The sequence below is a fragment of the Mustela nigripes genome, chromosome 1, assembly GCF_022355385.1.
Source record: "Mustela nigripes isolate SB6536 chromosome 1, MUSNIG.SB6536, whole genome shotgun sequence".
NCBI classification, from domain to species: domain Eukaryota; kingdom Metazoa; phylum Chordata; class Mammalia; order Carnivora; family Mustelidae; genus Mustela; species Mustela nigripes.
The window spans coordinates 171,474,730-171,489,949 of record NC_081557.1 but is presented as its reverse complement, the minus strand read 5'-3'; the positions used below and the strand labels follow the sequence as shown (position 1 = coordinate 171,489,949).

Genomic DNA, 15,220 nt, shown 5'->3' with positions numbered 1-15,220 from the left:
GTGTGTTTAAATTATTATTGCTTACTGACCCTGAAACTAATGTCCAAAAAACTACTTTATTTTTTTATTTTTTTAAAGATTTTATTTATTTATTCGACAGAGAGAGATCACAAGTAGGCAGAGAGGAAGGCAGAGAGAGAGGAGGAAGCAGGCTCCCTGCTGAGCAGAGAGCCCGATGTAGGACTCGATCCCAGGACCCTGAGATCATGACCTGAGCCGAAGGCAGCGGCTTAACCCACTGAGCCACCCAGGCGCCCCAAAAAACTACTTTAAATTCAGATTAAATAAAACCAAATTGCTGCTCTGTCATCTTCCTTAGATACATATATCAAGTGTGACTTTGGTCTTCTTTTGCACAAGTCCCTACCATTTAAAGAGAAGGAAATAAGTGCTTAAATTTGAACTGCAAAGACTTGTATTCTCAGAACTAAGCCTGGTCTTGGACAGACAGTTTCACTTATCTGAGTCTCAATTTCTTCACTTCAATATGAAAAGAAGATAACTACTATAAAAAGGTCAAAATTCCAAGTGTTGCCTAGGACATACAGTAACAGTAACTGGAACTCTTGCACACTGTGAATGGAGGTATAAACTAGAACACCTGCTTTGGAGAACTGTTTTGCATTAACTTCGGAGAGTCTGGATACTCCACAACCCAGCAATTCCACTCCTTGATATATACATTCATTTAAAAGACATGAACAGAAATATTCACAAGAGCACTATTCATAATAGCCCCACACTGAAAACTTACCCTAATGCCCAGCAACAATGGAACAAATAAATAAACTACTTTATTCACATAATGGGGTACATGAAACCATGAAAATGAATGAACACAGTAAGCACACAGCATAAGGTTGAGCCAAAGAGTCTAGGCAAGAATATACATAGCTATTATTAAAAACAGGTAAAATTAATGTGCAGTATTAGAAGTCAAGATAGTTACTAACTTTTGTTTGGGGGTTAGTGGCTAGAAAAGGCATGAGAAAGGGATCTGGCTGTTGGTTACATGTGTCCAATTTGTAGAAAGGTATCAAATAGTATGATATTGATTTATTTAATTATACATAAATAGAATACAGATGTTTCAATAAAAAGTTATAAAAAAGGAAAGGTATAAGTCACTGATCTCTAACAGTATAAAGTCTAAAGCTTTTGCTTCATGATGCTCATTTCTCCCGTGACTAATCATCAGTTACTTTTTAGTATGCCTCTGTCTCCTTCATTCAAACTCCTGTAATCCTTCCACTGGAGCTAGAGTATAAAAAGGATGGAAATTACAGAAGGACAGAATGAAGTTATTTTTATTTTTTTGAAGATTTTTATTTATTTGACAGACAGAGACACAGTGAGAGGGAGAACACAAACAGGGGGAGTGGGAGAGGGAGAAGCAGGCTTCCTGCTGAGCAGAGACCCCAATGCGGGGCTCAATTTCAAGACCCCGGGATCACGACCTGACCCGAAGGCAGATGCCTAATGACTGAGCCACTCAGAAACCCCAGAATGAAGTTATTTTTAAATCTAGTATAATAAATATTAATTTTTACTTTTAGTCCAAGGACAATCTCTTAACTTCTGCAAAATAAAATGGAAAAAGAATACTTCTGGAGTTCCTCAGTGGCTCAGCTGGTTAAGGAGCTGCCTTTGGCTCAGGTGATGATCTCAGGGTCCTGGGATTGAGGCCCACATAGGGCTCTCTGCCCAGTGGGCAGTCTGCTTCTCACTCTCCCTCTGTACTCTCTGTTTCAAATAAATAAATAAAATCTTAAAAACAAAAACAAAAAACCAATACTTTCCATTCTACTATTTCAAGGGTCAGCAAACTTTCTCTGTAGAGGGTCAGGTAGTAAATATTTTAAAGATTTATTTATTTATTTGACAGAGAGAACACATGCATGGGGAGCAGTAGGCACAGTGAGAGGGAGAAGCAGGCTTCCCACTAAGCAGGGAGCCTGATGCGGGGTTCGATCCCAGAATCCTGAGATCATGACCTGAGCTGAAGGCAGACACTTAACCGACTGAGCCACCCAGGTGCCCATTTAATCTTCACTCTTAGTGTACCATAAGATGAATTTTCTGTAAGTTTAGTCTACTAAGAACAGTTTTTAAGTAGAATGCTTTACCATTTCTTTCTTTTTTTTTTTTTTAAAGATTTTATTTATTTATTTGACAGAGAGAGATCACAAGTAGGCAGAGAGGCAGGCAGAGAGAGAGAGAGAGGAGGAAGCAGGCTCCCCGCTAAGCAGAGAGCCCGATGCGGGACTCGATCCCAGGACCCTGAGATCATGACCTGAGCCGAAGGCAGCGGCTTAACCCACTGAGCCACCCAGGCGCCCCCATGCTTTACCATTTCAATTGTTTTCTTACATTTTACATTCTTAATAAATATAAATGTAAGATACTTATTATTCCCTATTATTAAATTGATATGGCATTTAAAAGGTGACTCCAAAATAGGTTGTATCAGAATGGGTCACTTTGTTATAAATGGGTCATTATATATATCATATATAATAATAATATAATAATATATGATATTATATTTCAATATATATTATTAAATAATACAATTTATATTCTTATATATTAAATGGGTTGTCTAATATACATAATAATGGGTCATTTATTGTAATAAATACAACTGATTAGCATTTACATTTGTGGAGACTGTTACCAATTTCAGTTCTATGTCGCACCATGAAGAATTCTTTGATCTAAGAGTTGGAACCAGAATTCCAAACCACATTTATAACATCATTTTTTTTTTTTGAGGAAAAAGCCAGCTTAATATTACAGACTTTAAAAAAATTTAACATTTACTTTCCTGATTATAAAAGAATAATTGAAATAGTAGAATGGAAAGTATTTTTTTGTTTTTGTTTTTAAGATTTTATTTATTTGAGACAAGAGAGTATAGAGGGAGAGTGAGAAATAAAGAAATAAAGAGCAAGGCTCTAAAAAATAAAAGTACAACAAAGGACACGAAAATCAGACCTAATAACTTGATCCAGATTTAAAGACTTTAAAGATTTGAAATTTATATTTCTTTTTATCTCTATCTCTATACACACAAACACACACACACACACACACACACACACACACACACTGGAACCAAAATCTATGTACGTTTGACCTAGGCTATCTGTATTCACACCTATGATCCATCTGAATCACCAGGGATTTGTGAGAATTGATAATAGTTTGACCATTCTAGAACTGCGGTGTCTTTATACATACCTGAGCATATGGCTGGAATCCAGAATACCCTGGGCTACTGGGCGGTACTCCAGAGTTAGGTGGTGCTGTAGCATTCTGATAACCGGGCTGAAGAGTTGGGTAACCATACCCAAATGGCTTGGCCATTTTTGAAGGCTGAGGAGCAGAAGATGCTGGAGCAGGAGCAGAAGCAGGGTCGGGTTCAGGAGCGGGATCAGGAGCAGGACTGCTTGCTGATGAGGAAAGCATATCTAGCAAAGGGAAAAACATGGTGTTAACATTGAAAATCAGGACTCTGTAAACAGCTGGCTCCAGGGCAAGGCATTATCTTTGGCATTTTCCTTTTATAAACCTTTGACTAGGAGAAATTGCAAACATCCAGAAATTATAAACATGCACAGAAGTAGAGAGAATAGAATCATGAACCCTTTGCTCCCTTTACTCAGCTAGAAGTCTGTATTATTTGCAGAGGCAAAACTGAGATTATGAAAGACTAGTGTATAGTGTTCAGCTTCTAAAACAATGTCTGGTATGTAACAGATGCCAAATAAAATTTAATGAACAAATGTTCTTCCATTATTTAAATTTAAAACAAAAAACTACAGGCTCCTGGTGGCTCAGTTAAGCATCTGCCTTCGGCTTGGGTCATAATCCTGGGGTTCTGGGACAGAGCCCCACATTGGCCTCCCCGCTCACTAGGGAGCCTGCCTCTCCCTTTTCCTTTGTGGGCTGCTCCACCTGCTTGTGCACACACACTCTCTCTCAAATAAATAAATAAAATGTTAAAATAAAGAACTAAAATTTGATTAAAACAGAAAAAACTGTAGAAAATTTAATCATTAAGCACAAAAATCACAAGAAACCCTAAAAATTACTACACATACCATTATTAATGTTGCTATACTATTAGTCTTATTTTAAAGTCAAATAAATCTATACCATATATTTGAATTTCAATCTGTTTTTCATATAAAAATTTTATTCTTCACCAGGAACTAGACTCTGCAAAAATATGCTCTTAAAAACGTGTGACTTAATAAAACATACTTTTTAAAGATTCTTCAAGAATCATATCTTTCTACTGACCATATCTATTGGCTCTCATTTTGGAAGATATGTTCCCAGACATTCTTTTATCATCTTGTGCTTATTAGGCAAGGGCTGGCTTACTGGTTTTCTGGAAACCTCCCAGGTTTCTTAGGACAAGAAGTTTAATGTAGTGTCATATCCTGCTTATCCCTCATCACAGTGATGGGAATGTAAGTAGAAAGTTCTCTTAACATGCTAACAGTAATTAGCATAAGATATAAAAAGCTTAAGTCATAAATGTGGAGATCTAAAACGTCTCCCCTTTCTTAGGAAAGGGACAATGTATCGTACATTTCTATAGTCCTAAATTCTATCCTAGCACCTGACACAGTATTTTCAATTCATTTAATCTTACTGCTCTAGAAATTCACATCTTTAATTCTGGCACACTATAAATAGCTAGAAAACCTGCCTAAGGTCACTCACTTAGTGTTAGCACAGTTCATAGGAAGATTATGATTTGTTGATGAAATGAATATGGACAAGCAAATCAAGGTCGAACTTCAAAACTTCAAAGCCACGATCTTTTAACTATCCCATTCAGTATTTCACTTCAGGTTAATTTTTGTTTTTGTTTTGTTAGGTTAATTTGAAACTCATGAAATACTATATAGTTATAGTAAATGTATCTTAAAAAAATTTTTTTTAATTAAACAAATGGATAGTTAACATAGAGTGTTACATTAGTTTCAGGTGTACAATACAGTGATTCCACAAGTAGTATTCCCCTTTTACTGAACAAATGAACTCTTCTGGAATATTTTGATAACAGTGATTGCTTTTGGAACGGTCCCCAATTTCTTACACAAACACGCATCCCTAGAGGAAAAAAAATCCTTATGCACAAAAGAGTAGCTTATTGAAGTATTCTTGAAGTATTAAAAGAGAACTCTATACTGAGAAGATGAAACTTTCGTTTTCTACTGCTTCATAGCACAGTGATAGCAAGATAGTATGTTAAGTCCAGCATATGTCAACTTCAATTAAGCTCCATCCTGGATTATTACGAAAGTGGTAAGAAATAAAGAGAAGGGCAAATTACTTTTCTGTTCATCCTAAAGTTTCAAATCATTAGAAAGTGAGAAAAAGAGAAGTCAGATGTGGTTGTCAGTTTATCTGTGATAAGAGACATACAAAAAAGGAAGATCAAATTTAAGATATAATGAAATGACTACTAATTCTAAAACTTAAGTTTGTATTTTTAAAATACTATGCACCACTACTATTCCTATGTAATGACCAAAGTTATTTCCAGATAAAGTTAAAAGTAATGCCTCCAAGATCTACCCCCAAGTTGGTTAATCTATTTACCTGGTGAGGCAGCCATTGGGGGAGTAAAGAGTCAAAGACTATTTATACTCAGAGGCTAGTTGGAAGGAATTCAAGGACCTATGCATGAGAACAGAAATATAAAATTTACTTAAGAAGTTATTAGCATAAGAAAGAAGGGAAAGAGGAGAATTATTTAGCATTAAAAATCTTTTAGAAAGAGGAAAAAGATAAAGAGCATGATAACAAAAGTAAAATAATAAATTTTCTTAAGTCTCCCAGAAACAACATTTGTAGTTGTTACATGGCAATTACAACTATTAAATTAAGGCTGAAAAATAACAGAAAATGTCCCTTTTTTTCTGTTAAAAATACTGCTATATAAAAAAAAGCCCACTAATTATGTCTAATATATGTTCATGTTTGGAAAAAACTGATGGTCAGTAATTTTTCAAGTAAGCATCAAATAAGCACAAAATGAATTACCTGGGTAGCTGCCTCCTTCCAAGGCATCATAACTGTTGGGCATTGGAGAAGCACTGCTTGTCGTAGAAGAGCTGTCGACACCTAAAAGGAAAAACCAAAATATCCACTAAGTTTAAAAGGACAATGGATCGTAGAGCACCCCCTGGCAATTTTGAAAAAGATGTTTTACTGAACTAGAAAAATTTTTGACTTTAAACTGAAAGTGACTGATGCTTAACGACTTTTAAAAACCATATGTAAATTTCTGTTAATATGAGTGGGGAGAATATGGAGCTGACAAGTGGAACAAAATTTAATCAGATGATGTGAAGCTGTCTTAGAAAACAGGTATCAAACTTTTAAAAGCAGTCAAAAACACAAATATAAATGTTAGATTGATGGAAACGTTACTAGAGTAACACCTCCATGATTGCATCTACCAAATCTCAAGCTATTAAATACATTTTATCAGTATTAGGGTATCATAAGATAATGCAATTTTAATGACTTTTACAAGGCAGCACAGCTGTATGAAACCTTCTTAAAAAAGGAGTCTCCAGCTTGGGCTAGGTTGCTATTTAGCCTGCTACTCAGCATTTCTATGCCTCAGTCAGAATCGCTAGTTAGTATCAAAAAGCCAAGGAAGAGCAAGCTTTGGTCAGGATATAAAGGAAAGGTAACCCTCCCACACTGTTGCTGGGAATGTAAATTGGTGCAGCCACTATGGAAAACAGTATGGAGGTTCCTCAAAAAAATGAAACAAACAAACAAACAAACAAACAAACAAACAAACCCAAACAATCCAGTCATTCCACTAGTGGCTATTTACCCCCCAAAACCAAAACACTAATTTGAAAAGATACATGCGCCCCTATGTTCACTGCAGCATTATTTAAAACAGCCAAGGTATGGAAGCAACCCAAATGCTCACTGACAGATGAATGGGTAAAGATCTCGCTCTCTCTCTCTCTCTCACACACACACACACACACACACAGGAATATTACTCAGCCATTAAGAAGAACAGCGTATTGCCATGTGCTACAACACAGATGGACCTAGATGGTATTATGCTAGGTGAAATAAGTCAGAGAAAGATAAATACCATATGATTTCACTTATACATAGAATCTAAAAAACAAAAACAAATAAACAACAAAACAGACTCTTAACTACAGAGCACAAACTGTGGTTACCAGAGGGGAGGTGGGTAGGTGGATGGGTAAAACAGGTGAAAGGGAGTAAGAGGTATAAACTTCTAGTTATAAAATTAATCAGTCATGGAGATGAAAGTACAGCACAGGGAATACAGTTCATAATATTCTAATAACACCATATGGCAACCCGTGGTGACTACACTTACTGTGGTGAGCCCTGAGTAATGTATAGGATTGTCAAATCACTATGCTGCACACCTGAAATGAATCTAACACTGTATATTAACTATACTTCAATAATTAAAATAAAATCCTTGTTTAGTAAGTCTCCCCCCAAATATACCACAGCTTAAATATTTATCAACAGATGAATGGATACACAAAATGTGGCGTATCTATATAATGGGATATTATTCAGCTATACACATGAGTGGAATACTGATACAGGCTACAATGTGAACGATCCCTGGAAACATGCTAAATAAAAGAAGCCAGACACAAAAGGCCATGGTTATGATTCTATTTATATGAAATATCCAGAATGGTAAGTCTACAGAGATAGAGAGTAGCCTGGGTTGCTAGAGGCTGAGAGAAGGAGAAAATGGCAAGTTACTGCTTAATGAAAATAGTTTCTTTCTGGGATGATGAAAATGTGCAGTTCTACCTAGCTTAGTACTTTCTCAAAGTCAGAACAAGAGAAAAGTGGTGACTGCACAACCACCAAAATGACAGAGCCAGACAGAGGCGGTGGTTGCACTATTTAGACAACACTGAATTATACGCTTTAAAATGGTTCATTTCATGCTATGGGAATTTCATCTCAAAACCTTATGTTAAGACAACATGAATGGGGAATGAATATTCTTTTCAATAAGACAGCCACGTGAAGTAGAATAAAGTTAGACCCCTTCCTTACCCTCCAATAAAATTAACTCAAAATGGATCACAGACCTAAATGTACGCAGCAAAAATATGAGAATATAGGAGTAAATTTTTGTGACCGTGGACTAGCAAAGGATTCTTAAATAGGACATCAAAGGCACAAGCAACAAGAAGAAAAGAGTAAACTGGATTTTATGGAAATAAAAAACTTTCATGCTCCAAACAATACCCTCAAGAAAGAAGGGACAATCCACAGAATGGGAGAATATATTTGCAAATCATATATCTGGTAAGGGTCCAGTATGCAGAATATAAAAAGAATTCTTGCAACCCAACCATAAAAAGACAAATAACCAAATTAAAAACGAGTAAAGGACTTAAACAGACACTTCTCTGAAGAAGACAAATAGCCAATAAATACATGAAATGACGCTCAACATCATCAGCCACTAAGGCAATGAGAATCAGAACCACAATGAGATGCCACTTCACATGCACCAGGGTGGTTATAATCGAAAAGACAGATAATACCAAGTTTTAGCAAGAATACAGAGAAACTGGAAACTACATGAGACTTTAAAAGGGTACAGTTGGAAAATGTCCTGGTGGTTTCTCAAAAGGTTAAACACAACACAGAGATACCTAAAGACCTGGCAATTTCACTCAAACTAAATGAGAACACAAACCTCCACAAAGACCTGCACATACATGAATGTTAATAGTAGCATTATTCAGATGGCCAAAACATAGAGACAATCCAAATGTCCATCAACTTATGAATGAATAAATAAGATGTGATGTATCTCCACAACTGAGTATTAGCAATAAAAAGGAACAAAATATTGACATATACAATGTGGATGAACCTTGAAAACACTATGTGAAGAGAAAGAAGCCAGTCACAAAAATCCACATATTATATGATCTGTTTATATGAAATGCTCAGACAAATCCAGAGGCAGAAAGTAGATTAGTGGATGCCTAGAGATTCATGTACGTATGCATGGAGGAGGGTAAGAATGGTAAGTGACTGCTAAAAGATATGAAGTTTCCCTTGGGGGCAATAAAAATGATTGTTATTACATGGCGATTGCCTCATACCTTTGTTAATATGCTACAAACTCAAGGAGTAAATTTTACAGTACTTCAATAAAGCTATTACTTAAAAAAATACATAGCATTCCTCTCTGATCAAGAAAAACTTTTAGGGGTGCCTGGGTGTCTCAGTAGGTTAAAGCCTCTGCTTTCGGCTCAGGTCATGATCCCGGGGTCCTGGGATCAAGCCCCACATTGGGCTCCCTGCTTAGCGGGGAGCCTGCTTCCTCCTCTCTCTCTGCCTGCCTCTCTGCCTACTTGTGATCTCTATCAAATAAATAAATTAAAATATTTACATTAAAAAAAAAGAAAAACTTTTGATTTTTTTTTTTTAAGATTTTATTTATTTATTTGATTGACACAGAGAGAAAGTACACAAGCAGGGAGAACAGCAGAGGGACAGGGAAAAGCAGGTTCTCCTGAGCAGGGAGCTTGATGGAGAACTTGATCCTAGGACCCTGGGATCACGACCTGAGCTGAAGGCAGATGCTTAACCAACTGAGCCACCCAGGTGCCCAAGAAAAATTCAAATGTAAATATCAGGAAATAATTATTCTTGGGAAAAAAATAATGTTAAGACTATTTACACATATCAAATTATTTTAAAGATTTAAAGTATTAATTTTGTAGAAATAATCTGTTTTCAGGTGCCTCGGTGGTTTAGTAGGGTGAGCATCTGATTTCTGATGTCAGCTCAGGTCATGATCCCAGAGTCCTGGGATCAAACTCTATGTGAGGCTCCAGGCTTAGCAGGGAGTCTGCTGGAGATTCTCTCTGTCTCCCTCTTCCTCTGTTGCTCCCCCACCCCAACAACTCTCTCTCTCAAATGAATAAATTAAAAAAAAAAAGAAATATTCTGTTTTATTTATTAAATAATAATTTATTAATATTAAATAATGCTAGCTTACTCTAAAATTCACTTTAGGAAAAGAATGCATGCAAATCTCTATTTTCAACGTTTTTTTTTAATTAAATATTTTTATTTATTTATTTGACACAGTGAGAGAGATTGAGAGAGAGAGAGTGCGTGCAGCAAAACAGGTAGAGGGAGTGGAAGAGGGAGAAGCAGGCTTCACTCTGAGCAGAGAGCCTGATGTGGGCCTCAATCCCAGGACCCTGGGATCATGACCTGAGCCAAAGGCAGACACTTAACGAATGAGCCACTCAGGTGCCCCTCTATTTTCAACTTGTTAAATAGCAAAGCCATGATAAAAGTTTTAATTCTAGATCACTAAACATCTCAAGTTTTGCTAAAACTTATTGTTTAATTCTAACTCAGTCATGACTTCACTGCCAACACAAGTTGAAGATGTATTTTTTTTAAGAGGTACATTATACAAGTTAGTATTTTGAACAAATTTAAAAACACCTTCACTATTCCCTTACTATCTTACAGAATAAAGTCTAAACACCTCTGTGGTATCAAAGAGTTTTAAAATGTGGCTTCCAATTGCCCTCTTTACCTCTTTTCCTGTTCCCACACCACTTTCTCTCTCTTACCTCATGATACAATCACACTGATGTTTTCATTCTGCACCCAGCATACCATCTTCTCTTGTATTTCTGCACCATAGATATTGGTTCACTAGCCTAGATTCTGTTCTTCCACATGGCAAATTCCTACTCATCCTTCAAATTTCAAATCCTCCATAAAACCTTTCTAATATACCCATGGAAAACCATTTCCTTTCCTATGTCAGGAAATTTCCTCACCCCTTATTTAATGCACTTCTCAAGACATTCTGTGATCACATATGCTTCCCTATCATCTGATGAGTATACGGAAAAGGCTATGCTACTGTATTAGTCTCTGAAGCATGACACCAAGCAATATATACTGCTTTCTGTGCACGAGCTGGCTTTAGTCAAATGAATAGCTTAGGGACTTGCCCTCATTCTTAAACCTTAGATAGGACCAGTTTGCAGGTACTTATAAAACACATAATCTATATTACATTTGCCATGGCTGGAGAAAAAAAAGAAAGCATTTTCAAATGTTTAGTATTTCATTTAATTAGATTTGGGGCTAGCCTAGACATCTAATTACTACGAATGCCATTTCTTTTTGAAAGTAGCTTTTGAATTCTAACTCTAGATGCCGGTACCGTATCTCCTTCCTGTAGCCCTAATACTCTCCCCCTCTCGCTCTGCAGAAAGTTGGGAGTTTCCAGCTAAAGCAATCATATATACGTATGTATGGCATGTTTATAAGTTAAATGTCAGGTAACATGTAATGTACAAAATGTAACAGGTACATTTTCTTTTTAATAAAGATGAACACTGGGGCGCCTGGGTGGCTCAGTGGGTTAAGCCGCTGCCTTCAGCTCGGGTCATGATCTCAGGGTCCTGGGATCGAGCCCCACATCGGGCTCTCTGCTCAGTGGGGAGCCTGCTTCCCCCTCTCTCTTTGTCTGCCTCTCTGCCTACTTGTGATCTCTCTGTCAAATAAATAAATAAAATTTAAATATAGATGAACACTGAAAACCTTCAGATACTTTTCTTGTGGCATGAATATCCTTCAGAAACCCAGGACATATATTCAATTTATAAAATTTTAAAAATATATATGTACTGAATTCAGCTGAAAGATATCCACTTGTTAAAATAATAAAACACTACATCAATTAAGGGGAAATACAGATTTGAACGCTTTTAAGGATTCACTTCTGAGGGGGCAGGGAAAAGGGAAAAGGGGGAGATACTGGTCAAAGAGTACAATCTTCTAGTTGTAAGATGAAGAAGTTTGAGAAATCTAATGATACTTAAATTAAAAAAAAAAAAAGAAGAATTCTCTTTGGAATTTAGACCTAAGCAGGCCAATATTCTCTTGTTATCCACAGGAGTTGACTTAACTTATTCTGTGTCATAAGAAAACATTATCTTTTAAAATATCCACGGCAAACCATAAATAAATTATTATTTCTAACACAGTACCTGGAGCTGATTAATTACTATTAGCCTGTGTGAAAGTCAAACAAAAACTGACTACGACCTTAAAACTCGTTATGAGAAATCAAAAGTTTTACTCCACTAGCACTTATGAAATACAGCACCCAAGCTGTCACATTCCCAGAGCCATGTGAGAAAGCTACCTGTTGCCCTCTCGCCCTTCCCAACCTGAAAATTCCCTAGAGGAAAGGTGCTTGAGAGTTTGTATAGCAAGTAACAGAACATTACCTGACGATATTCTGCAGGAACAGGGCTGATAAAGTCTGAAGTCTGAGTTAGTCTTTGTGCTCGTTCCCCAACTTCACATCATTTCACTTCTCAATTTTTAATTCGCTGCCTACTTCCTTTCACTCTAGTCCTTACTGTAACAACTATGCCAGCATTTGTCTGAGTGTGGGACCTAAAACTAACTGACCACCCACTCTAGCACCAACAACTGAAGGAGTGAATACCTGTCACCAAATAAACTTAAAGACAAGGATTTAAGATAAATCATATGGGAACCAGATAGCTTACTACTTGTTGAGCTTCCTTTAAGTTTATTCTCCAACAATTCTGAACTTTTAGTAGCTTCTAACAAAATGTAAGACAGTCCTTACTACAAAGTCTATACCATAACTAAAAAGAGGAATAGTAATGATTTCTGAACCTGCTCAAATATTTCCTTGTTGTTCAATAAATTTTTTCAAAAGTGGAGAACAATTCCATATAAACTCAACACACAAAAGTTCCATGAATATAGGGAATGAATACCACTGAAATGTTTAAAAAGTAGAGCACTCTGAAGCTCTACTTTTTATAAGTCCTTATATGTAGTCCCCACAACAATCTGAGCCATTTTCTTTAACCTCATCACACATGAAAAAATTATTGGAACTGAGCAGGGTTTAAAAAATAAAATTAAATTCTTCTAAAAGTTACATCTTCTTTTCCATTCAGAACATGTCTTTAATTTGCAGTCAACAAATAAATGATTTTTTTTTTTTAACAAACCATGAATTGAGAACACAGGATTCTAATAAAAATGTCCATGGTAGAGTCCTACTATTTTGCTGCTTAATAAAAAAAAGCAGGAAGAAGACAGTATGTAAATGACACAGTAGTGATTACTGCCCCAGGCCCTCTAGTTTCCCTGAACTGCAGTGCTTTGTGGGCTCACTAGCCGACAGAGACTTTTTCATTTTCACACCTTCATGCAGACAAGACAGACATCAGTTTCAATCTCCGCCCTGCTATTTAGTAGTAGTGGGACCAGAGACAGGTGGTACTTAGCTCCTTCAGATCACGGTCAACTCTGCAAAATGGAGCCAATTCTCTCTGGTTTACAGGACTGCTGAACAAAATAAACTGCAGTAAGAACATAACCTCAATGTTAATTACTGTTATCTTTTTGATTTTCCAGACACTGTTCTAAGCTCTTCACAAAGAATACTGTCAATCCTCAAAATAACCCTACATGAATGTTGTTATTATTATTATTATTCCCATTTTACAGATGAGTAAATTGAGACTCAATGAGTTTAAGAAACTTGTCACAAAGCTAGTTAAGTGTCAAAGTCAAGATTTGAATCTAGAAAACCTGACACAAAAATCCATCAGCTCTTTAGTGCTGCAACTGGCATACAGTAAGCGCTCAAAAATGTCCAGTATTATCAAAATCTAAATGCTACTGAGCTAAGAACTTAGAAATTATTCTGGTGCAGCCACTCTGGAAAACAGTATGGAGGTTTCTCAAAAAGTTAAAAATAAAATACCCTATGATCGGGGCGCCTGGGTGGCTCAGTGGGTTGGCCCGCTGCCCTCAGCTTGGGTCATGATCAGGGTCCTGGGATTGAGCCCCGCATCGGGCTCCTTGCTCAGCGGGGAGCCTGCTTCTCTCTCTGCCTCTGCCTGCCTCTCTGCCTGCTTGTGATCTCTGTCTCTCTCTCTCTGTCAAATAAATAAATAATACCTTTAAAAAAAAATACCCTATGATCCAGCAATTACACTATTAGGTATTTACTCAATGCACCCCGAGGTTTACAGCAGCATTCTCTGTAACAGCTAAATTATGGAACCAGCCGAAGTGTCTATTGACTGATGAATGGATAACGTACACACACACACACACACACAGAGGAATATTACTCAGCCATAAAAAAGAATGAAATCTTGCCATTTGCAATGACATGGAATGAACTAGAAGGTATTATGCTAAGTGAAACAAGTCAGAGAAAGACAAATACTGTATGATTTCACTCATATGTGGAATTTAAGAAACAAAACAAATGAACAAAGGGAAAAAGAGAGGGGCAAACCAAGAAACAGACTCTTAACCTATTGAGAACAGACTGATGGTCACCAAAGGGTAGGGGGTGGGAGGAAGGGTGAAAGAAGTGATGGGGATTGGGGGGGGGGGCAGTTGTTGTAATAGTCCTGAGCATTGTATGTAAGTGCTGAATCACTATATTATGCACTTGAAACTAATATTACACTGGAGTTTAAATAAAATCTTTAATAAAAAAACTCAGAAAATTTTAATCTGTAATATATTCAAGAAAAAAGTAATTAAACAAGACAAAGATGATAGAAGGAAAACCATAAATGCTTAATTTTTTTGATTTCCCAATATTTTTAGCCTAAGGAAACAGATTTTTCAACAATTGCACCTAATTACAAACAGAATAAAAATGAGAGTAATTTAGTTAATTATACAGGAATTCAAAAAAAATTACAAAAAGAGGGCAAAAGTTAGGCTGACAAATAACATTATATGAAATAATACACTTTTGAAATGTGCAAAATAAGGATCATGAGAGGATCTGAATAATATATACACTAAATAATAATAATACTATAGGGCCTGAGAACAAACGACCCCTTAGTGGCAATAACCACACACTACAATTAGATCTTAGTTTCTAAAATACCCCTCTTCACTAAAGGAAACAGGACACCTTGAAGAAATGGCTCAGTCCACTGTTGCAGCAGTATAAGATGAGCTAGGAATATCTTACTGAGGCCTCGATGTGCTTAAAGATTCATGAGAACATGTTCAAAAGACGGTCTGAAGGATCTGTCATGGCCACATCTCAGATAAGCCGCTATGAAAA

General features: G+C 36.5%; 1 protein-coding gene across 4 annotated transcripts in view; it reads right to left on the bottom strand.

The window, feature by feature from the left end:
• Nucleotides 1–15,220, bottom strand: part of SEC24B (SEC24 homolog B, COPII coat complex component) — a 95,173-nt gene that overhangs the window by 30,059 nt on the left and 49,894 nt on the right. For all 4 annotated transcript variants that reach the window (XM_059377112.1, XM_059377116.1, XM_059377121.1 and 1 more), the window contains 2 exons: nt 6,067–6,147; nt 3,244–3,473 (listed from right to left, as the gene is read on the bottom strand). In XM_059377112.1, the coding sequence (XP_059233095.1) occupies nt 3,244–3,473; nt 6,067–6,147 (311 nt within the window). The remainder of the gene's footprint in view (nt 1–3,243; nt 3,474–6,066; nt 6,148–15,220) is intronic.